The 24,745-nt window shown below is 37.7% G+C and overlaps 1 protein-coding gene across 4 annotated transcripts in view; it reads right to left on the bottom strand.

Moving 5' to 3' along the window:
• LOC126273185 (armadillo repeat-containing protein 5-like) overlaps nucleotides 1-24,745 on the bottom strand; it is a 233,335-nt gene that overhangs the window by 188,683 nt on the left and 19,907 nt on the right. For all 4 annotated transcript variants that reach the window (XM_049976704.1, XM_049976722.1, XM_049976712.1 and 1 more), the window contains one exon: nucleotides 20,100-20,286. In XM_049976704.1, coding sequence (XP_049832661.1) covers nucleotides 20,100-20,286 — 187 coding nt within the window. The remainder of the gene's footprint in view (nucleotides 1-20,099; nucleotides 20,287-24,745) is intronic.

Here is a 24,745-nt window from a genome sequence, read left to right as displayed (position 1 = left end):
CAGAAGAATGGAAAAAGAAAATCGAAGCTGCGATAGATGACAATCAGTTTGGCTTTAGGAAAGGTAAAGACACCAGAGAGGAAATTCTGATGTTGTGGTTGATAATCAAAGCAAGGCTAAAGAAAAATCAAGACACATTCATAGGATTTCTCGACCAGGAAAATGCTTTCAACAATTTAAAATGGTGCAAAATGTTCAAAATTCTGAGAGAAGTTGAGGTAAACTATTGAAAGAGGCGGGTAATATACAATATGTACAAGAGCCAAGAGTGAATAATAAGAGTGGACAACCAAGAATGAAGTGCTCAGATTAAATAGCGTGTAAAACAGGGATGTAGTCTTTTGCCCCTACAGTTCAATCTGTACATCGAAGAAACAATGATGGAATTAAAAGGATGGGGTCAGGAGTGGAATTAAACTTCGAAGTGAAAGGATATCAATGACATGATTCGCTGATGACATTACTATCCTCAGTGAAAGTGAAAAAGATTTACAGGATGTGCTGAAAGCAATGAACAGTGTAATGAGTGCAGAATATGGATTGAGAGTAAATTGAAGAAAGACAAAAGTAATGAGAAGTAGCAGAAATGAGAACAGCGAGAAACTTAGAACATTAGAATTGATGGCCATGAAGTTGATAAAGTTTAGGAGGTCTACTACCTAGGGAGCAAAATAACCAATGATGGACAGAGCAAGGAGGACATCAAAAGCAGACTATCACTGGCAAAAAAGGTATTCCTGGCCAAGAGAAGTCCACTAACATCAAACACAGGCCTTAATTTGAGGAAGAAATTTCAGAGAATGTACATTTGGAGCACAGAATTGTGTGGTAGTGAAACATGGACTGTAGGAAAATCAGAACAGAAGAGAATCGAAGCACTTGAGATGTGCTGCTACAGACGAATGTTGATAATTAGTTGGACTCATAAGGTAAGAAATGAGAAAGTTTTGAACAGAATTGGACAGAAAAGGAATTTGTGGAAAATGCCGACAAGGAGTAGGGACAGCATGACAGGACATCTGTTAAACACCAGGCAATGACTTCCATGGTAAAGGATGGAACTGTGGAGGGAAAAACAGCAGAGGAAGACAGACATTGGAATACATTCAGCAAATAATTGAGGTCAACAGTTGCAAGTGCAACTCTGAAATGAAGAGGTTGGCAAACAAAGGCCACATCAGACCAGTCAAAAGACATGACCCAAAAAGAAAACCTTGTTTCTCTGTACATGTACATCACATATACTTATTTCCATCCTGTTGGAATAATTTATTCATGAATAAATTATTTGTAGCTCAAATTAACATAGAACACTACCATATTTTCTTATTTACTTCTTGTATGGAATTCTATAATTAGTTTGTGTTCCTGTGGCTCAGTTCAGTTTCTGTTAGATAAATAACTTGTTAATGGTTGGTAAGGAATTTGCCTCAGTGGATCAGTGGGTTTAGTTCCAGACCACAAAGCTTAAGGTTTGGGGTCCTATGATTTGCTCTGTTACTTGTAACTTCTTTCACCTCTAACAATGACAAAAAAAGCAAGGTCTAAATGTAGAACCCCTTCTAACTAGCTGTATAAGACGGTTTGGAAGTGGGTGATTAGCAAAGGTACAGGACGATGATAGTAAAACACTGTAGTGTTCAAACCCACATTCTGGTTGTGTACAACTTCACCTACATCTGCATGCATGCACCTACATCTGCTTGCACCTTCCGCCTGCAGCCCCCCCCCCCCCCTCTAACATGGGCAAATACTCTATGTAAGTTGCCAAAGATGAGAACGCAGCTGACAAAAATCTTAATCTGCAAAACCTTCCTTTGATTGCTAACACTCTCAGATATGGGTGCCTCCTTGATATAATTATGCAATTCTTTCAAGTTTTGAGTGCTACACAATTAGTGAACCAAACAAAAACTCAGTGGTTGCAAACACTAAGAAGCCATTCAAAAATGCTTTAGACTTAACTCCGAGTAACATTTACATTAGAAGATGGAATAGTTATTCAATGTGACGTGTCTATGCATTTACACAGAGAAAACTGCAAAATTCCAAAAGAGCCACTGGGTTTGGGTACATAAAGTTCATAATACCGCAGGACCATAGTAACTATTTACTAAGGAAGTGTCAAAAGACAAGTGGGACTTTTTTGTCTTTCTGCACCAACTGCAATTACTACAGCAATGTCTTACCCATGATTTAAAAACAAACATTGTACCTGCATTGTTGCCAATGACAAAGGGAGACTTCCAACAAACTACAGACATATAATAGCCAAAGAAAAGAAGAAATCGGATCAGGAGTTTCAAATGATGTTACTCTGTAAAAAGAAAATCTTATTTTTACGTGATTTAACCGGTGAAACCAATGTGAAATCACAATGAATTATTTGCAAAAAAAAGTACAGTAGAAATGATGATATCTCAATTTCTGCTGAAGACAATTGGGATTTGAAAGTTATGTATGGTATCCTTATCCTGAAATAAACACAATTTCAGGAGATGTAAAGCACCACTATCCTCTTTACATATGTAGAACATATTTTCTTTTGTGGGTCAGAGTGTCAAATCTTCACAAATCCAATAAACTTTTCGATCATATATTTTCTTTTTTTAATTAAAGAAAAAGGTTGTTTTGAATACTAAATTAAGGGCAACAGAAAGTAGATTTGTTTGATAAATGACAAAGAACTGGAGCAATAAATGCCACTGGATTCCAAATTTATCTACAAGGCCATGCTGGGAGGTGATTCCTCCAAATATTTTATGTGAAAACTAAAAGCATTTTAAATAAAACAAACATTTTTAACATTCTACATCTTTATTCGTCATGTCTACTCGTATTTCTTTCTCAACATAGTCACCTTGAATATTTGACTTTGCTGAAAGATTCACAACCTCACCTCTGCTTGCACCACTACATTACTATCAAAGTGAAGTTCTTGACTGAAGGTTAACTTTAATTTTGTAAACATGAAAACTGGACGAGGCCAGTTCAGTACTGTATGGGGGATGGATGATCAATGACGATGAACCCAGGGCATCAGATTACTTCAGATGTCACAGCGTTCATGTGTGATGTGGCATTGTCATGCTCAAGGGAGAAGGTGCTTCATATGTGGACAAACTCTTCAAATTCAAAACTCGATTACAGCACAATGTTTTTAACACATCAAACATAATTATGTTACACACCACAGTGTTACACACTATAATTTAGGGCCGCATAGATGCAGTGGGCCACAAATATGTAGTCATGAATAATAAAGACATACAACGTTAAAACATTGTTTTATTTAATGGCTTATAGAGTTTTCACGTATAAAATTCGGAGGCATTACTTTTCAGCACGCCCTCGTATCGCTCGTAATGTTTTTTATTCACAGATGATGAATAAATTTTTTTATCTCTATAAATAAATAACATTTTGAATAACTATTTTTATTTGTTATTAATGAATAATGTATAATAATTTTAATGAGTTTTCACCATTCGTCATTTGAATAAATGTTACCCAACTCTGGTAGTAAAAAAAGCGCATTGCATATGCACAAACTGCAAATTCGCACCCTATGTGCTAGTGAATGTGAGTGCGTGATATCCTTGTGACTGTGGACAAACGTGTTTGCATGGTTGTAGCCAAGCCCTTACTCACTTTTGTTATGAGGGGGGGAAGTATCAGTCATCTTTGGCAACTCCCACAAAACTTTCACTGAGTGTATTCTTGCTCTCTCTCAGGCACCGCAGGAGCATGCAGACCACGTGTATAGGCTAGCACTTCCACAGCTCTAGCGTCCAAAGTGGAAACAAGCTGGTGTGTGTCCTGTTCTACAAGTATCTGATCTTGGCAGAGGGTTTGGTTGTACCTGTATTGGTTGGATGATGAGTTGTTGTTTGATGGTTGGGACATAAGTCTGAGTTGGGCAAATTCATTCTTCATGGCACTTTCAATACATGGTGGAGACTGTGTTTAAGACAGGTACACCCCTTCTTCAACATTCTTTGTTACCTCCTGACATATTGGATGGACATTCATGGCTGCCACCTCTTGTGTACTTGAACTGACATTTCTGACTGCCATACACTGCTCCATCTCTTTCTTACTACCTGGCAAATCAGAGAGGTGAGGTCATGAAGTCTTCCACAACTGCCAAAAAGACCACTTTCAGGAATCAATGATATTTCTTTTGTCCTACACTTTTGCTGTTGCATTTATTTTGACATGCTAGCACCACATGATGAATTCTTTTGTTGTTGTGACATCCTTTGCCAGAAAATCTTGGTACACGTCTTCTGGTAATTAAATCCAGTGTTGCTGTGACATCCTTCACAAGAAAAGCATGGTACATGTCTTCTGTGACTCCTTTCATCAAATCTGATATTTCTTCAGCTTCTGTCACATTCAGATTCACATTGTGGCCCTCCCCATGACACTGGCCTCTGGTCTTCAATTGTTGTTCTGCTATGGAGACTTGCTGCTGACTGTCATCAAATGTTTTCTTTAGTTTGGCCTGGAATTTGTCTCAGCTACTGAGCTTCTCTCCCTCATTCTATAATGATGCCTCTACGTGCCATCCAATTAAAACTACATACACACATATTCAAAAAACATTTTGCATCATCCTGGTTCCCAGAACTCCTGAAGACAGACATTGACTGCGAATATAGTATCACAGACACAGTCCCTTTGACTGTTCAGAGATGTCGCTAAACCTGCCCAAAGATGTAACCAACCATGCATGAGCAGGGCCTATTAGACGTAGGGAGTCCGACAGCTGATCAGTTTCAATCATTCCACCTGGAAGGAGGTACATGGCTCTTGTTGTTGTAGTTCAACCATGGCTAGACAGTCAATACCGTGGTTCGGTTGTGTCCGCATTGTTACTTTGTGCCAGGAAGGGCTCTCAACAATGGATGTGTCCAGGTGTCTCAGAGTGAACCAAAGTGATGTTGTTCGGACATGGAGGAGATACAGAGAGACAGAAACTGTTAATGACATGCTTCACTCAGGCCACCCAAGGGCTACAATTGCAGTGGATGACCATTACTTACAGATTATGACTCGTAGGAACCCTCACAGCTACACCACCCTGTTGAATAACACTTTTCATGCAGCCACAGGACGATGTGTTATGACTCAAACTGTGCGCAGTAGGTTGCGTGATGTGCAACTTCTCTCCTGATGTTCATGGCGAGGTCCATCTTAGCAACCATGACACCATGCAGTGCGGTACAGATGGGCCCATCAACATGCCCAATGGACTACTCAGGATTGGCATCATGTTCTCTTTGCCAATGAGTGTCACATATGCCTTCAACCAGACAATCGTCGAAGACATGTTTGGAGGCAACCTGGTCAGGCTGAATGCCTTAGACACACTGTCCAGCGAGTGCAGCAAGGTGGAGGTTCCCTGAAGTTTTGGGGTGGCATTATGTGGGGCCGACATATGCTGCTGGTGGTCATGGAAGGCGCTGTAACAGCTGTACTATACATGAATGCCATCCTCCAACCAACAGTGCAACCATATCAGCATCATATTGGCAAGGCATTCATCTCCATGGATGACAATTCGTGCCCCCACTGTGCACATTTCATGAATGACTTCCTTCAGGATAACGACATCGCTCGACTAGAGTTGCCAGCATGTTCTCCAGACATGAATACTATCGAACGTGGCTGGGATAGATTGAAAAGGGCTGTTTGTGGACAATGTGACCCACCAACCACTCTGAGGGATCTACGCTGAATCGCCATGGAGGAGTGGGACAATCTGGGCCAACTGTGCCTTGGGTATACTACTGGGTATTAGAGGTACCAGTGTGTACAGCAATCTGGACCACCACCTCTGAAGGTCTCACTGTATGGTGGTACAACATGCAATGTGTGGTTTTCATGAGCAATAAAAAGTGCGGAAATAATGTTTATGTTGATCTCTATTCCAATTTTCTGTACAGAATCCGGAACTCTTGGAACCGAGGTGAAGCAAAACCATTTTTGATGTGTGTATTTGCAATCAAACATATTACATCAGCCCACTTCTTGTATTTGGTGCCTTGTTCAGATCCTTTCAACTATTACATCAGGTCATGACCAGCATCTCCTTAAAACACTGGTCAATGTCTGAAGTGCAGCTGACTTACTGCTGTTTAGGAATCCATTGGTTTCCTGACGATATGATCCATGAGAACAATATACTGCTTGTTTTCTGTTCCCTTCCCTGCAGATAACAGCTCTTACGTTGCCTAATTGGAGCCACACTAATGTACATGTTTTGAAGTAACAACTACCACCAAACAATGTCACATGGAAATTTGAAAGCAGGGTCATCAATGAAGAACAACACTTAGCACTGAAAGCATGTTTGTTATGGACATCAACGTAGAGATAGAACAAAATGGTTCAAATGGCTCTGAGCACTATGAGACTTAACTTCTGAGGTCATCAGTCCCCTAGAACTTAGAACTACTGAAACATACCTAAACTAAGGACACCGCACATATCCAAGCCCAAGGCAGGATTCGAACCTGCGACCGTAGCTGTCGCGCGGTTCCAGATTGTAGCGCCTAGAACCGCTCAGCCACACCGGCCAGCTACAGATAGAACAGAACTGCATTCTGGATAGACAGTGCAGTTAGTTATACAAACATCAAATATTCCGTAATAGGTATATAGACTTTGTAACTAGAAGTCTAAAAAGCCAACCCTGCCTACGGTATTGGACGGGTCACAGGTGGCAGATAGTGAATGTTCCATAAGATATGGTGGACAGCTGCAAATACAGAATAAGCACTCCTGGACCAAGGCAAAACAAAACTGAATCCACTTTGTGTCTGTCTTGTAGTAATCGGCAAAGTGATCAGCGTCTGATCACCACCGGTGCGGCTGAAACTTATATTCTGGAACTAAGCTCTCCATTGTTAACACTCTGAGTTCACTCAATGAGTGTACTCAACCCAGGTACAATTGTCATGGAGCATTTTGATAATCACAATATTACCCCATGTGTCGATCCACTCTCAGTATTACTGGAGCAACTGGTCTTTCGGATTCTGGGGCAGCCAGCACATCAAGAAACTCAAATACGGACAATAACACTGTGTATTTTGGCAATTATCATCTTATTAAAAGTAAAACTGATAAAAGAATACTTAATAATACACCACATCTGGGATCTTATTTTGCAGTCTCCAAAAATATTTTTAATTTAATAACAGGGGTAAAAAACCAATTTCTCTTAAATGTGCAAATAAAGCAAACACTTTAATTAACGCCCATATGGCAGTCATAACTGCTAAAAACCTGAAGAAGTTAATGAAGGTTGGGAAACATTAGAAAGGATCATCTCATAAATTCCCTAAAGCCATGTTAAAATTTTTATGGGTGATTTTAATGCTCTATTAGGTAAGGAGAAAAAACATAAGAAAACAGTAGGTTTATTTCCTGTGCATAAATAGACAAACCAAAATGGCCAAAGACTTGTTGAAACATGCAAAAATTTTAACATTAAAATCATGTCAGTGCATTTTAAAAAGAACCCTTCAAAACAAAAAACTTGGCAGGCACCCAATACATTTATTGGGGAATTTCAAACTCATCATGTAGCAATTTCATACCCTAATTACAAAGAAATTTTAAATGTCCAATTTAGGAGAGGGGCTAATATTGATTCTGACCATTATTTAATGCAAATAAACGTCAAACTTCAAGCTCAAAACAAAAAATGTTGTCACAAAATTTGGCACTGTTAAAATAATTCCAACTTTAACAGGCAAACCTGACAAAAAACAATCCAACAATTGGCAAAGTCTAAAAGGAAATTTCATCAAAGAGGCACAAATTTAATTCAACTTTGGAAGTAACAAAAACACCCTTGGTGGAATGTAGAGTGTGATGCAACAGTTAAGTGTAGGTAAGAGGCATTCAAAAACTGGAATAGTAACAAAAATTACAATAGATACACCTTTCTAACTGTGTGAAAATAAACATCTAAATTAGTCTGACAGACTACAAGACACTACAAACTGGTCAACTTTTAGAAAGGCTTCGAAAAGAACAATACAAGAAACTTTTGTGAAACATTCAAAACAAAACTAACCAGTTACCAACCTCAAAGACTTCATTTCAAAAATGAAAATGGCAGTTTAGCTCTTAACAACCAGGAAAATTGTAAAATACTTGCTAATTATTTTGAGAAACTAGTAACATAACTCTAACTCTAAGGAACCTGATGAAATTGAAATAACTAAACAAATTAAGAGACTTAAAAACAATAAAACATCCACAGAAGATGGTATAATCACAGAATTACTAAAATCAGCTGACTCTAATGCTATAAAAGAGATCACTCAACTAACAGTACATATCTGGCAAACTGAGAAAATACCTGAGGATTGAAAACTGCCCCATTTCACCCACTGCATAAAAAAGGGGATAGAACTGATGTTAATGATTACCAAGGAATCTCTCTTCTCCTGGTCACATACAAAATTCTCTCGCAATGTTTCCTTGATCAAGCCCCAGAACCGTTAGAACCTAAAACCGGTGAATACAAAACAGTCTTTAGACCAAACAGATCCTGTCTAGAACAAATTATTGATTTAAAACTAATCCCTTGCATTTCTCGTAACAACATTGTATGTATACTTCCGGATTTTATAAAGGCCTACATCTCAATTGATCAGGAATCTCTTCTCCAAATTTTAAAGGAACAAGGGCTACATAATGAAACTCTAACACTGATTATGGAAATGCTAACAGACACAAGTTCTGAAGTTAAATTCATGGAAGATATTTCTGAACCATTTGATATGAAAACTGGTGTTAGACAGGGGGATGGACTCTCCCCATTACTGTTTAACTGTGTTTCGGAAAAAGGAACTACAGAATGGTGAGAGTAAAACTCAAGTCAAAATATAGATCAATTAATCAAGAAGTACTATTAGAGTATGAAACTTCCTGGCAGATTAAAACTGTGTGCCAGAACGAGACTCAAACTCGAGACCTTTGCCTTTTGCAGGCAAGTGCGCTAACACCTGAGCTACACAACCATGACTCACGGCCCACACCCGCAGATTTACTTCTGCCAGTACCTCATCTCTACCATCAGCACACACTCCACTGCAGAGTGAAAATTTCATTCTGAAAATATTAGAGTAGATTGCCTCATCTTTGCAGACGATCTGGCAAATTTAACTAGGGATATTCCCACAGCTCAAAAACAAAATGAAATTCTTAAAGAAGTTGTGGTAAAAGTAGGATTAGAAATATCATTCAACAAAAATTGAATATATGACATGCAACAAATCAGCACCAAAGTTTTTGAACATGAAATATGCAAAAATAAAAAGAGTTTCTTGATTTAAACACCTGGGGGAAATCATACAAGAAAATGGTTTGGAAAAAGCTACAAATGAAGTTCACTGTCAAAAACTGGCAACTGTATTCAGATTAACACAAAATATTTTGAATAAAAAAATCACTTTCCAAGTTCAGTAGGCTTAGACATTAAAGCACTGTAATCAAACTGAATGTCTTTATGGAGCAGAAACTTTAATTTAAAATAAAAAGCGGAATACTGAAGAAATTCAAAAGAGAGAAAGAAAGATTATTAGGAAGATCTTAGGCCCCAAAATCTTAGGCCCCAAAACAACTGTGGAAAAACTTATAGGTTGAGAAGTAATAAGAGTGTGTATACGCGAACAAGAAAAAAAATTCCCGGATTTTCTGGTTAAAAATACACTTTCTCCCAGAGGAAATTACACTTTTTTCATGTTAAGTGACAGCATATTTTTCCTCAGAACTGTAAAACTTATCAAGCCTTTGAATGGTTATGGTTTTATACACCGGCTTTAAATTTTCTGGCCCTTTATAAAACAAAACTCAATAACAAAAACAATACAGCACATTTTGAAATGATCTTTTGAAGTGCAGCAACATGTACGCTGCATATTTTTGTATTACAAAAATGCAAATTTGAATTCCACCAAAAACAGCATTGAAATCCAAATTGCGTTGCAATTTTGTAAGCCAGTCATTGCTCATGTCATGTGACCTCACCAGCTAATGACAGCAGATATTCAGAGCATAGGACATGTGATGTGGTCAGCCAACAGCAATATCACTATGAAGTAGCGTGTGCACACAAATAGGAAAAGTTAATGGTTTAAGTTAATATACATAGTGATGCTACAAGAAAAGCAAAGCAATAATATTGGTCTCAAAGATTAATAAGCTGCAAGAGACGCTAAACTTTCACATATAATGTTGATCTGTTTTGCGTGTGTTACACTTTAAGACACATCACACACAAATGTGACACAAAAATTTTCAATAACGAGATAAATGTCTGATCTTCTGGGCTCAAATTTTTTTTAAATGTTCATCCTCAAAGAGTTGATTTTTAAATGAGTGTCAAGCGCTCAGTGATTTAAGAAATTCATCGTACATTCGCACACATAGTTCATCTTGCATTAAAGGAAATTTAATACCAACACTTTTCACACACCCATTCACAATCTTTTCCCATGACCTGTTAGAAATAGGTTCATTTCAGCAGTTGCCAGAGAGCGTCAAATAACAAGTGTCACTGCGCTTGTGCAGTTACGATTATGCAGTAAGTCCGTATGTTCGTATGTGTAAAATATTAAAAGATCTTACATTACATCATAAAAGAAACAAGACATCAGAGGATACTTCAAAAGCATCGGTATTTCCTAAGCCATACTAAAATGCAGAGTTCAGCTTAAAGTGCAGATTCGTATTTCCAGATTCAGACATAAATTTTCTTGGAGTACCAGTACTGTATTCTCATGTCTGGTTCTTTATTATGACATAATGCCATACATGCTAGAAGATGAAAACATGCACTTTTGAAATGCAGCGAACAGTTGAAACTAGCCAGTAGTGTGGAATTAAACACTTCATTTCAAATAAATTTACCGCCTCAGCGCTCAGCGGAAAAAATCAATAAAAGCTAAATTTCTTTAGCAAACCGACAAAAATGACTTCATTGTTCTGCAAGACGAGTAATGCTTGACTGTCAAAAAGGTGAAAATAAAATAAAACCTGAAATTAATAACATATTTCAGCCATCCATAATTACGTGAATGTATTTTACTTCACTTGATAACTCCTGGCCCCAGAAATCCAATTTGTTTTCATTTGATGTGAGAGCAATAAACGAAGAGGAAACAGCAAAATCATTAAACGTAAACACGGGGCACGTGGAGACTGTGCACCTCCCCACTACAACTCAGACTGCTCTATGCATCAGCCCCGGCTCAATAGGATTTCTGAAACACGGCAATAATAGATTAGATAGTGCCCACCCCCCCTCTTCCTCATGTGTTTGAGGTAGGACAAAAATAAAAACTTCCAAAAATATGTTCATTTTGTAGCACACAACTTTTTGAAGAGTCTGATATATGAAACATGTGTTCGAGGAAATGTAATGCATGTTATTTGGTCTTAAAGTGTGCCAAAGTGCAATACCACGCCTATTCATACAGCATTCTTCTATTGCACGTCATTATATTTCGCTCTGTGGAAGTCAAATATGTATATTTTGTAATGGATGCCATCAAACTATATCCAGGACAGTGGAAATTAAAATGTCTTGTGGTGCCTCTGCTGCTCCCATTCGGCCAGTTTGACATCCAGCCCGTCTTTTTTTTTTTTTTTTAATACTCGCAATCAATACTGGATGGGATTACTTGTAACTGGGAGAACAAGAACTCTTCAGCAAATTTGCACTCTTCGTTGCCTATTTGCTAATAACTTTTTTTTTGTGTGACATAAAATTAAATACAGGATACATAAAACCAGTGAAGACAAAAGACAAACAAGACAGTAGACATTTCTTCAAACCTTAAGTCCTAGCATTTTTCCTCTCTAACATTGCTACAGCTTTATATGGTGTGCCTTCCTTTCTAGGAAAGATCTATTACCTCATCAAAGTTTGTTTTGCTACAAGAAAAAATGAAATGTTGTCTACTACTGAAAAAGCTGTTAACACAAATAGTACCTAAGATTGGTGTGGTTTCTCGACCAGATTATGTGTATTTTGTCACTGTCTGCTGGATAAAATGAAATAGGCCTTTCTAATATTGCAGCAATTGTAACATACACCCAATAAACAAGACTGTTTTGGCACAGATGGTCATTTTTATAACACGACAGAATGTAATTCACGAAGTACTAATATCAAATGCCTATTAGGCCTATTACAAGCAAAAAGCTTTATGTTCAGAAATAATTTTAGATTTCATTCATGCGCTCCAGCTTCTAAAGCATGAGATTGAAAAGTAGTAGTACAAAATCTTTATATAAATTTGGAATCGTCATATTCTTCCATAATTTGTGTGATGCCCCCTTTTCTTTTCCTCCCTCGTTCTAATAAACAATCTTGTCATTACGAATTCTGTAACTATTCCTGCCAGTGTCACAAGTTATTCTCCGGTTAACTTCACTAACCCAGCCACAATCGATGGCTTAGTTATCCTGTGTTTATTTTCCAATTAGTCGTTATTATGTGTTCGCGTTTTCCATGCTACTCTCAGAATAGAACTTAGGCAGCTGCAAACAGGGACTGAACAACTGGCCCTAAATAGTGTAGCGGTCTGGCCAAAAATTTTCTGTCAAAATTTCAGTTTCTTGGGTACACTGAGAAAATCATACAGTAACTTTCTTACTAGTTATTCCTGTCAGTCCTTTATTTCCACTTTAGTAGACTGAATCTATAGATTTCACTGGCAATTATACCAATGCTAACCATTCGCAAATCCAGTCAACAACATAAACAAACAGCAATTGGCATTCACCTGTTCAGCTTTATTCCGCTCAGCTCGTATAGCCCCATCCCCTTCTGTTTACAGGAAGGTTTATTTCGAGATGTGATGGGGACTCCCCTGGCAGAGATGTGACATACACTATGCATACATTCAAAAATCAGCTTATGATTCAGAAATAAACATAAAATATGTTCAAAAAACCAACAGGGATGCATTTCAAAATCATATGAATACTTGGTAGACCAATGTGCACTGGATAGTAGGCACTTTGTGAAACAAGGTTTTTTCCTCAAGAATATGAATTTGGCAACCCCCCTCCCCCCTTGAAATTGCCACCTAGGGCAGATACCCCAGTTTGCCCCTAGTGAATCTGGCAGCTTACGCTGCCTGCTTGCTGCTACTGCTTATACAGCTAACAGCCACACTTCTGTAGTCAGAAGCGGTAGAAAGTACTACAAGAGTAACTCAACTGCGCATATGCATGAGCTCGCTGGCAACTGCTCAAACGAATCTAATAATGAAAACAGTTGTGATGTCACACTCATTGAAGGCAATTTGTTGTTATGAAGCATTGCATAATCTTCCTAATCCTTTGACACATTTTGCTATTGGCAGACACTTGTATGAGCATTGTGTTTTGTTGCTGTATATGTACATTTCCTCTGAAACTTAAGTTGTTGTTTCTTTCTTTATTTTTGTTGCTGTTAGAGTACTGTTTCTTACCAGCCAAAATTACAAAAATTTAACTAACAAATAAAACAAAAAAATTCCCAGAATTCTAAAAAATTCCCATATTTTTCTCTATTTTCTCCTGGATGAAAAAATTCCCGTGTTTTTCCCTGATCTCCCGGTTGTCCTGGGTTGTATACACTCTGAATAAGGAAACAGAAGAATACACAGATATACTTGGTGACATGAGAAAATGAAGACTTAAATTTTATGGGCACGTTAAAAGAATGGCACCCACTAAGTTGACAAAACAAATAGTAGAATTCTATACAAAAACAGGAGTAAGACCAAATCTGAGTCAATTAAATGGATTGCTGCAATTAAGGATATTAAAGAAAGCTAGTATAACTCAGGCAGATGTTAAGAGATAGAAAAACATTCAGACAAGACATTTTATTGGAAAATTGGTCAGAGGGAAATTATAAAACAGACTGGAACACCATGGTCCGATGAAAGACAGAGAGGTCATTCTGAAAGGCATATTTAGACACAAAGGAAGACCAATCATCAAAAGCGACATTGACTGATTATATCTTACGTGGTTCCACTGGGCCCATATGTGAATAATAATTCCATAATACACAAATATTACAAACATAAGAAATTTTGAGAACTTTGAAGAAATGATAAACACTCAATAACAAATATTTGTTGGTGACTGGATTTCAATTAGTGACCCAAATCACACCAGCCTGCAATTCCAACCACTGCTCCACACTGCATGCAGCATAGCTCACGGCAGTGTGGTCACAGTTAAAAAGGTAAATATGTATAAAGGACTTTGGGAAGTAGCTTAAACTCCTCACCCAAAGGCATTATTATTAAATGACCCAATGGCAGGGGTTATTAAAGTAGTGTACAATACCAACCATGGGAGGAAGTATCATAACTACAGAACAACTTACTTTGAGAAAAAATATAACCCTAGAATGGAACCAGCAGTCAGGATAGCAGAGGGTTATATACAGGATGAGGCATCTAACTTTCTGACCTAAGAGAATTTTTAAGATACTGAAGATATTTTTAATCACTTTTCATCTAGATTAATGGTGACCATAGACTCATGTCACAAAGACCAAAATATTTACTTAATTTCATTAAGTGCTGAGATATGGGTATCAACTTTGTTTTTTTATTTTTTTATTTTTTATGAGAATGACATATCTGAAGGAGATAAATTTCATTATCTAAGTCTTTTACATATTTTACACAAAATTACGGAGTAAAAATACATTCACAATAGGTAATTTTATGCTGTTGTGGCTGTCTGATTAGCGCACTACCTGGAAATCTACTCCACACTCTACTCTCATCTGAGAGTGGCACAAACAGTGTGCTTTGATTGCTCCAGAGCAGCTAGTTCCTGTAGTGAGTGACATGAAATTTTTTTATGTATTATGAGCCACAGAGGCTCTGACAATATTTCCTTTAAGTTTAGAACTTCTGTTTATTTTAAAAGTGTATTTGGGTTCTCTGTAGCACACTTGAAGGTAATTTTAACTTTTATGTGAATATATAGTATTTTCATGCTGATACTTCAGTTGTTAGTCCATGATGACTTCCATTCCTCACCAACACATGCTCAGCTGGTTTTTTGTCACCTCATGTCCGCACGCACACACACACACACACACACACACACACACACACACACACACACACACTCCCTAGTCCAACCGTACATACCAATCCCTGATTCTTGAATCTCGTGACAACATTGTGTGAAAATAATCTGGCCAAACTGCACATTATGTCAAAGGCACCAAGGCTGCATACAAGATGGATTGTGATTCCAGAAAATGATAGAAATGATGAATACGTCTCTTTGTTGGTTCCAGCAAACATAAAGGGAAAAATCTGAATAAGCAACACTAACAAATTATTGTTACACAGGAGCATGTACACCAACAATTAACACAGACTCCTCTATAGAGGACATATTAGTAGGCATCCCTGGTGTATAGATGCAACCGAAAGAGTTGAAAAGAAGCAAGTCAGAAGATCTGGATGGAATTCTAATTCAGTTTTATCCAGAGTTCCCAATGGCATTGGCCCCTTACTTAGCTTGCATTTATGACAAATCTTTCACACAGCATAAAGCCACAAGTGATGGCAAAACATACAGTGGAATACTGGATATACAAAGGGGTAAAAGAACAGACCCAAAAATTATGAGACCAATATTCTTAACACTGGTTTGCTGAAGAATTCTCAAACATATCCTCAGTTCAAATATAATAAAATTTCCTCCAGATGGAAAACCTTCTGTCCACAAATCAACATGGATTTAGAAAGCATAACTCATGCAAAACTCTGCTTGCCCTTTTCTCGCACAATGTCCTGCGAACCATGGATCAAGGACAATAGGCGGAGACCAGATTTCTAGACTTCCAGAAAGTGTTTGACACAGTGCCTCACTGCAGACTGTTAACGAAGATTCAGGCATACAGAATAGGTTCACAGATATGGGAGTGCTCCAGGGAAGTGTGATTGGGTCATTTTTGTTCTCTATATACATAAATGACCTGGTGGGTGGGTTGAACAGCAATCTGTGACTGCTGATGATGCTACAGTATATGGGAAAAGTACCATTGTTGACTTACTGTACAAGGATACAGGATAAATATATTAAAAACAAAGATTCCAAGACTTACCAAGCGGGAAAGCGCCGGCAGACAGGCACAGGGTGTCTGTGTATGTGCGGATGGATATGTGTGTGTGTGTGTGCGAGTGTACATCTGTCCTTTTTTTCCCCTAAGGGAAGTCTTTCCGCTCCCGGGATTGGAATGACTCCTTACCCTCTCCCTTAAAACCCACATCCTTTCGTCTTTCCCTCTCCTTCCTGAAGAAGCAACCATTGGTTGCAAAAGCTAGTAATTCTGTGTGTGTGTTTGTGTGTTTTGTTCATGTGCCTGTCTGCCAGCGCTTTCCCACTTGGTAAGTCTTGGAATCTTTGTTTTTAATATATTTTTCCCATGTGGAAGTTTCTTTCTATTTTATTTACAGGATACAGGATAACATAGACAAAATTTCTATTTGGTGCAATGAATGGCCAGCTTGCTCTAAATATACAAAAATGTAAGTTAGTGCTGCTGAGTAGGAAAAACATAATGTTCGAACACAGAAGACAGTGATAGCAGTGTACTGCTTGACACAATCATGTCAAGTAGATATGTAGGTGTAACTTTGTGAATCAATATGAAATGGAACGAACACATAAGAATGGAAGTACTGTCGGTGAATGGTCAACTTACATATATTGAGAGAATTTTAGGAAAGTCTGATTTGTCTGTACAGGAGATCGCATATAGAACACTACTATGACCCAGATCTTTAGTATTACTCCAGGGTTTGGAATCCCCATCAGGTCTGATTAAAGCAAGACATTGAGGCAATTCAAAAGCAGGCTACTGAATTTGTTATCAGTAGGTTACAACGATACATAAGTACTACGTTGATGCTTTGTGAACACAAATGGGAAGATGACGCTCTTTTGGTAAAACACACTGCGAAAATTTTGAGAATCAACACTTGAAGTTGACTGCAGAATGATTCTACTGCCGCCAATGCACAATTCGCTTATGGATCATGGAGATGAGAAATTGGGGCTCATATAGAGGCATATAGACTGTCAATTTTTCCTTCTTACTTGCAATTGGAACAGGAAAGGAAATGACTAATAGCGGAACAAAGTACCAACCACCATGTGTCATACAGTGGCTTGTGGAGTAGGTATGTAGATGTAGATGTAGATGTAGGAACTAGCAGAGTAAATGTAGGTGCATATAGGTATTTAAGTTCCATCAAATTACAATATCTGTGACAGGTTGGGTGCCACATAGCAAACACATGTTACTGTGATGTGAGGGGAAAAAATGAAATATGTATTAAGATTATGTAACCAGTGCTGTAGCAACTTCTATAACTGGGAGTGTCATGAATTCATATGAATACTTATATGTCTGTATTTAGACATACATAACACGGTGTTTCTGACCTTGATACTGAGTTGTGTTATTTTTCTTTTGGAGGGTTCTAACCAGCAGAACAGCGACAAGCAACCTGTGGCACGTGCCACACATATTGCAAGAGAAAGTAAAATCAGAAGACAGAGTCACATCTGGATGTGATTCTTAATGTTTCCAAACAATTACCACAGAGGAAAGGACATTAAGAAACACCATAGAACTTATGTTTCTTTATACCAGGTGATCAAAAAGTCAGTATAAATTTGAAAACTGAATAAATCATGGAATAATGTAGATAGAGAGGTAAAAATTGACATCATGTAATTTAAATTTTTAAAGAAATGTATTGATTTGTGGATGTAAGATGATATGCCACACATTTATCTGAAATGAAAAATCTGCTGAAAAACTCCAAGACTTCAAATCAAAAAATCAAATCAAACCAATAAAATAAATACAAAATGAGGCTGAAATATTGTAAGATAGCAGCTCTATCGAAAGCATAATAAGTAGAAGAGGTTAAGCGTCACAGTATCTATCTAGTGTAGAATGTGTAACAAAATCTCATCTCCAGTTATAAACTCAGTGTCACTCACATACTGACTGCTGCTGATGACATTCTGAAAAGTTGTAAAGTCACTGAAAGTTTCTGTCATAAAAAAATGTTCTACTCACCTGAAGGAACTGTGTCTAGTACAGAAAAACCTTGGACAATATTAAAACTCAAACTAACAAATTCTTCAGACGGCCTGACAAACAATTTAACAACCTTATCTGACTCAATGGCTAGGTGGATAAATGCCAGGTCGCAAATGCAAAGGTTCAGCATTCAACCTACAATTGTTCCTACGATTTTTTTCTGTCACATTATGTTTCTTTCATTTATAGCAACAATTTGCTTATGACCTATGGCTCAGAATCTATATTCAATTTTAAATATTTCTATAACTGACTTGATAAGTCAATCCAAAGGTTGGAGGAAGGCATGAGCATACCACATCCCTCAACTAGTAAAGCAATGAGGCGTTCAAACCAATCTTTGTATAGAGGACAGCTTTACCTTATGTTATTAACAGCCGCGCAGTTCCCACAAACGTCAATAATAAACTCAGTAGAGCAATACAATCTCTGATATCACTTTAAAAACTCAGTTTGTAAGTGAAGCATAACAGCATTACCTGATTTGTACCAAACGAACATTTAAAAGACTTTATTTTTCATCAATAATGCAAAGAGAAGCCTGGCCACAACGCCATTGTTAAGACACTGTGGTCTAGGAGTTACCACCTTTGGCAATTAATCCACATGTCTTGCACACAATCCCATTGATTGCTCCCACCTGACACTCAATTACTTGAAATCTCTCTTGCTATGTTGATCTGCACATGGGATAGCTGGTGTACCTAATAAAATACTTTTCCTCCCAAATGTTACTTATGATTGATAATAAGAGTGAATTCAGAATTAATTGTGACATTTGCAAGCATAATACTAAAGCTACAAAAGAAATCCTTATAAATGGTGTGTCTCTGTCTGGAGTTCATAACAGAGTACTGTTTTTTGATGCAGATGTGTTTAAAAGTTTTATGGAAAAATCAGTCAGGAAATTAGAAATAATGAGATACTCAAAAATCACTTCTTCCACAATTTATTACAATATGTGGACTTGGGGATGAAATTGGAGTTAACACTAACATTCATATTAATCCTCCTATGACCAGAGGTTTTTAGGTTTACTGAGTTCACTGGGGTCAGAAATACCCCAGTAATTTACATGGGATACATTGGTAATACTTCAATACCCCAAGTAATTTAATGGGATATATTGGCAGTACTTAAATCAGTTAACATAAAAACAAACATACGAGCCATCATTCTCTTTTCATAGATGTTACATTCAAGAAACAAAAAGAATTTTTAATGTGTTGTAAACATAAAACTGAAGAAAATATCATTGAATACAACTGATTCAGAGGGAGAAAGTCATTTATTTTGAAAATAATAGTTTCAAAAACAAGGGATGTATATATTCTCAGTGCACTTATCGGGTCATATTGATTACAGTGGTATTATGAGAGTTAAACAAGTTTCAACTTTTCCAGCATAAGGCATTTGATACTGCTCTGGGTACATGTATATAGCTGGTTTGTTTGAAGTCCTAGATAAAAACAGCAGTTGAGCTGTGTAAAAAGGTGTTTTTTTTTTTCTCTATATAGCTGCTTTTTCCTGATGTACACAAATACATATAATATAATCTAAAAGCAGTCCACATACTTATCAAAGTTGAGTAAATTAGCACTATCCACAATTTGTTCTTAATATATTTAACAGAAGCAGCCCATTGGAGTGGCTGCTCCTGCCTGTTGAAGACCATGATGTTTAAGCGAATTAATGAAATTCATTTAAAATAACAATATGAGTGTCCTGATTTACAATTGTTGTTATATGTCTCCAACAGATCGCAGCTGTGTGTCTTAATGGTTCTTCCGACACAGGCACTTCTGAGATGTCCCCCCCCCCCTTCATCCCCCTCCCCCCCCCCCCACCCCCCAGCATTGTTCACTAAGGTAATGTTTCTATCACATATTATAAAATAAAAAATTAGGAAAACACTCACCTGTGTATGATATACTGGGATCCATTAGAGCATCTAAGAGTATTTCAACAGTTCCAGCATTTCCCAATTCAGGCCTATGACTTTCTATGTGACACAAGTTCAAAACCGTACTAAGAACTGATTCTCGTAGAGTCGGATCTGCTGCCAGTGGTAACAGAGATGTGAATTTGGAGGATCCTGCATGTACCTACATAATAAAGAATTTGGAATACTTTAATATTTATAAAGCCAATAAATGTATTGAATACTTTTATCTGTGTGTAACAACTAAAAGCATCTCCACCACTGAATATGAATCATATATACCAAACATCTACATGCTAACCAGTATTAAATTAAAAGCCCCTTATGAGGGGTAGGATGTCAAATGGGCCGACTTGAAGCATGAGAGAAGAATCTCTGTTACCTATGAAGAAAACTGTACCTATAGCAACAAATGCAGCCAATAGTAAGTGAAAAAATGATGAATTTAACATGTAAGAAAAATTATTTTGTTATGTTTTTGAACTTCCACTGCTATGAGTGTGAATCTTGAATCCTTCCTGGTCATTCTGACAAAGTTTTATGAATTTACTTGTAAAAGTATAGACAGTGGAAATTAAAATTTCCTGTGATGCCTCTCCTGCTCCAAGTCGGCCCATTTGATTTATTTATTTATTTATTGTTCCGTGGGAGCAAATTAAGGAGAAGTCTCCATAGTCATGGAACAAGACAATACATGAAATTATAACACCATATTAGAAACAGATAAACTGAAATATAAAAAAAAAACATACTCGGGTGTCAAGTCATAAGTTTAAATAAAGAAAATCAACAATGTAACACTGGAATTTGCTTAATTTTTTAGCTCTTCCAGGAGCTCCTCGACAGAATAGAAGGAGTGAGCCATGAGGAAACTCTTCAGTTTAGACTTAAAAGAGTTTGGGCTACTGCTAAGATTTTTGAGTTCTTGTGGTAGCTTAATGAAAATGGATGCAGAAGAATACTGCACTCCTTTCTGCACAAGAGTCAAAGAAGTGCATTCCACATGCAGATTGGATTTCTGCCTAGTATTAACTGAGTGAAAGCTGCTAACTCTTGGGAACAGGCTAATATTGCTAACAACAAACGACATTAAAGAAAACATATACTGTGAGGGCAATGTCAGAATTCCCAGACTATTGAATAGGGGTCGACAAGAGGTTCTCGAACTTACACCACATATAGCTCGAACAGCCCGTTTTTGAGCCAAAAATACCCTTTTTGAATCAGAAGGATTACCCCAAAAAATAATACCATACGACATAAGCGTATGAAAATATGCAAAGTAGACTACTTTTCGTGTTGAAGTGTCACTTATTTCAGATACTGTTCTAATGGCAAATAAAGAAAATTTAGTTTCTGAACAAGATCCTGGACATGGGCTTTCCACAACAGCTTACTATCTATCCAAACGCCTAGGAACTTGAACTGTTCCGTTTCACTTATTATATGCCCATTCTGTCTGATCAAAATATCGGTTCTTGTTGAATTGTGAGTTAGAAACTGTAAAAACTGAGTCTTACTGTGATTTAGCATCAAATTATTTTCCACAAGCCACGAACTTATTTCATGAACTACACTGTTTGATACTGTTTCAATATTACACACAAGATCCTTCACTACCAAGCTGGTGTCATCAGCAAACACAAATATTTTTGAATCACCTGTAATACTAGAAGGCATATTATTTACATAAATAAGAAACAGCAGCGGCCCCAGCACCGACCCTTGGGGAACACCCACTTAACAGTGCCCCATTGAGACTGAACATCACTACCACTCTCAATATTGCGGAGAATTACATTCTGCTTTCTGATCTTAAAGTAAGAGGTGAACCAATTGTAAGCTACTCCCCTTACTCCATAATGGTCCAACTTCGGCAGTAATATTTTGTGGTCAACACAGTCAAAAGCCTTCATTAAATCAAAGAAAACACCTAGCATTCGCAACCTTTTATTTAATCTGTCCAAAACCTCACAGAGAAAAGAGAATATAGCATTTTCAGTTGTTAAACCATTTCTAAAACCAAACTGAACATTTGACAACAAATTATGTGAATTTAAATGCTCCAGTAACCCTGTATATACAATCTTCTCGATAACTTTAGAAAACACCGATGGCATAGAAATAGGTCTAAAATTGTCAACATTATCAATGTCTCCCTTTTTATAAAGTGGCTTCACTACAGAGTACTTTAATCGGTCAGGAAACCGACCACTCCTAAACGAAAAGTTACAGATATGGCTAAGTACTGGACTAACATACATAGAACAATACTTCAGTATTCTGCTAGATACCCCGTCATCCCATGAGAGATCTTGGTCTTTAGTGATTTAATTACTAACTCAATCTCCCTCTTGTCAGTATCATGGAGGAGCATTTCAGGTAACAGTCTCGGAACACTTTTTTCTAAGAGTGCTATATGATTCCCTGTTGGGACTAGGTTTCTATTTAGTTCACCTGCTATATTCAGAAAGTGATTATTAAATACTGTACATATACGCGACTTATCAGTAACACGGACATTCCCACTATGCACTGATTCTATATCCTCAAGCTGTCTCTGCAGACCAGCCACTTCCTTTACGACTGACCATACGGTTTTAATTTTATCCTGAGACTTCGCTATTCTATCTGCATACTACATACTTTTTGCCTTCCTAATAACATTTTTAAGCACCTTACAATACTGTTTGTAATGGGCTGCTGCAGTTAGATTTCTAACGTTTTGATATAATTGCCACTTTGTTCTACAAGATATTCTTATCCCTCTAGTCAGCCACCCAGGCTGCCTGTTTGTGCTAGTACCCTGTTTTGAACGTTCTAATGGAAAGCAACTTTCAAAGAGCACGAGAAAAGTCTTGAGAAAAGCATTATATTTATCGCCTACTGTATCAGTGCTATAGACATCTTGCCACTCTTGTTCCTTGATAAGGTTTACAAAGGTCTCTACAGCAACTGGATCAGCTTTCCTAAACAGCTGATGACTATATTTAACACGTGTTGCAGCACAAAAATCTTTTAGAATTAAAATTTGTGCATCATGATCTGAAAGGCCATTCACCTTTTTGCTAACAGAATGCCCTTTTAGTAATGAGGAATGAACAAAAAGGTTGTCAATGGTTGTTCTACTGTTCCCTTGCACTCTCGTTGGAAAGAATACAATTTGCATATGATTATATGAATCAAGCAGGTCTACCAACATCCTCTTCCTTGCACAATCATTTATGCAATTAATACTGAAGTCACAACATATAACTAACTTTTTTGTATTTCCTATAAAGTGAACAAAAAACCTTCTCAAGCTTTAACAAAAATGTGAAATCAGAGTCTGGGGATCTATAAATAACAACAGTTAGAAGTTTAGCTCCATTAAATTTAACTACACCTGCACAACATTCAAACACCTTTTCAGTGCAGTACTTTGAAACATCAACTGACTCAAATGGGATGCCGTTTTTCACATACATGGCTACTCCACACCGCAAAGAGCTACAAAAGCTGCCAGCCAACCTGTATCCTGGTAAAGGAAGCCTCTGAATGATCTCCTTATTTAAGAAGTGTTCAGATATGCCAATAATTTCAGAGTCAACATCTATAAGCAGTTCACTAACTTTATCTCTAATACGTTGTATATTTTGAGGAAATATACTAATTCCCTCATTACTCGGATACCTAAGCTTTGTCAAAAGTGGTTCCTTTGTTAGAGAGACTTCCCTTAAGCAGGAATACCTATCAGCTGACTTCAATCTAAAAAAGGTGCAGCACTAACACCCACTACTGCAGGAATTTTCCCATGAGTGATCCCACTAACCCCACCTATGCTCTCACCTATAAGCTTTTCCAACCTCCCCTTCCCATACCTGTTGAGGTGCAGGCCATGTCTAGTGAAACCCGTCCTGCTGATAGACTCCACTGACATCACTGAAATGTGACCCACGCTTTCTGTCATCAGTGCATCCCCAAGTCTCATGTTATTACTCCTGACGGCTCTATTAAGATGAGGCCGATCGTGATGTTGAAACAGTTCCACGAAGTGCACATTTGTGTTGCCAGTCTGAGTGGCTATCTTTTCCAGGTCACCATCTATGTCATACTCCCCATCCCTATCAATACTACTACCAGCCCCACCCACAATCACTACCTGATCCTCTTTAGTAAAATCCCTACATAACCCTCCCTATGTTAACAGTCACCTGAGCCAATCCTGCATTAGGCTTCACAATGCTGGTGACCTGGTACTCACTCCCCAGCACTTCCTGCAACTGCTGGCCTACACCTCTGCCATGAGAACTACCTAAGAGCAGAACCTTCTTCTTCCTCTTCGACTTTGCAACTGTTCTAGCCACCGTAACTACTGAGGTCTGCTGCATACTTCCTACATCTACAGCTGCTAGAGATTCCTCTCCACTATACTCTGACAGTTGGCCATATCTATTGTAAACACCAATAGTAAATCTATCTGAAAATCTTCTTCTCCTAGCAGATCTCTTGCCAACAGCCAGCTCCCATTCCCCAACCCCCTCTCTCCCTCCTCATCCTATCTAGCTCCTCCTGTGCGTTTTCCAACTGCACCTGAAGGGCACAGATCTTACGCTCCTGCTCCTCTATCAACTTACTCTTGC

The sequence above is a fragment of the Schistocerca gregaria genome, chromosome 1 (assembly GCF_023897955.1).
Source record: "Schistocerca gregaria isolate iqSchGreg1 chromosome 1, iqSchGreg1.2, whole genome shotgun sequence".
In the NCBI taxonomy this organism is placed as follows: Eukaryota; Metazoa; Arthropoda; class Insecta; order Orthoptera; family Acrididae; genus Schistocerca; species Schistocerca gregaria.
Note: the sequence above shows the minus strand (reverse complement) of the source record. Positions and strands in the feature narration are given on the sequence as shown.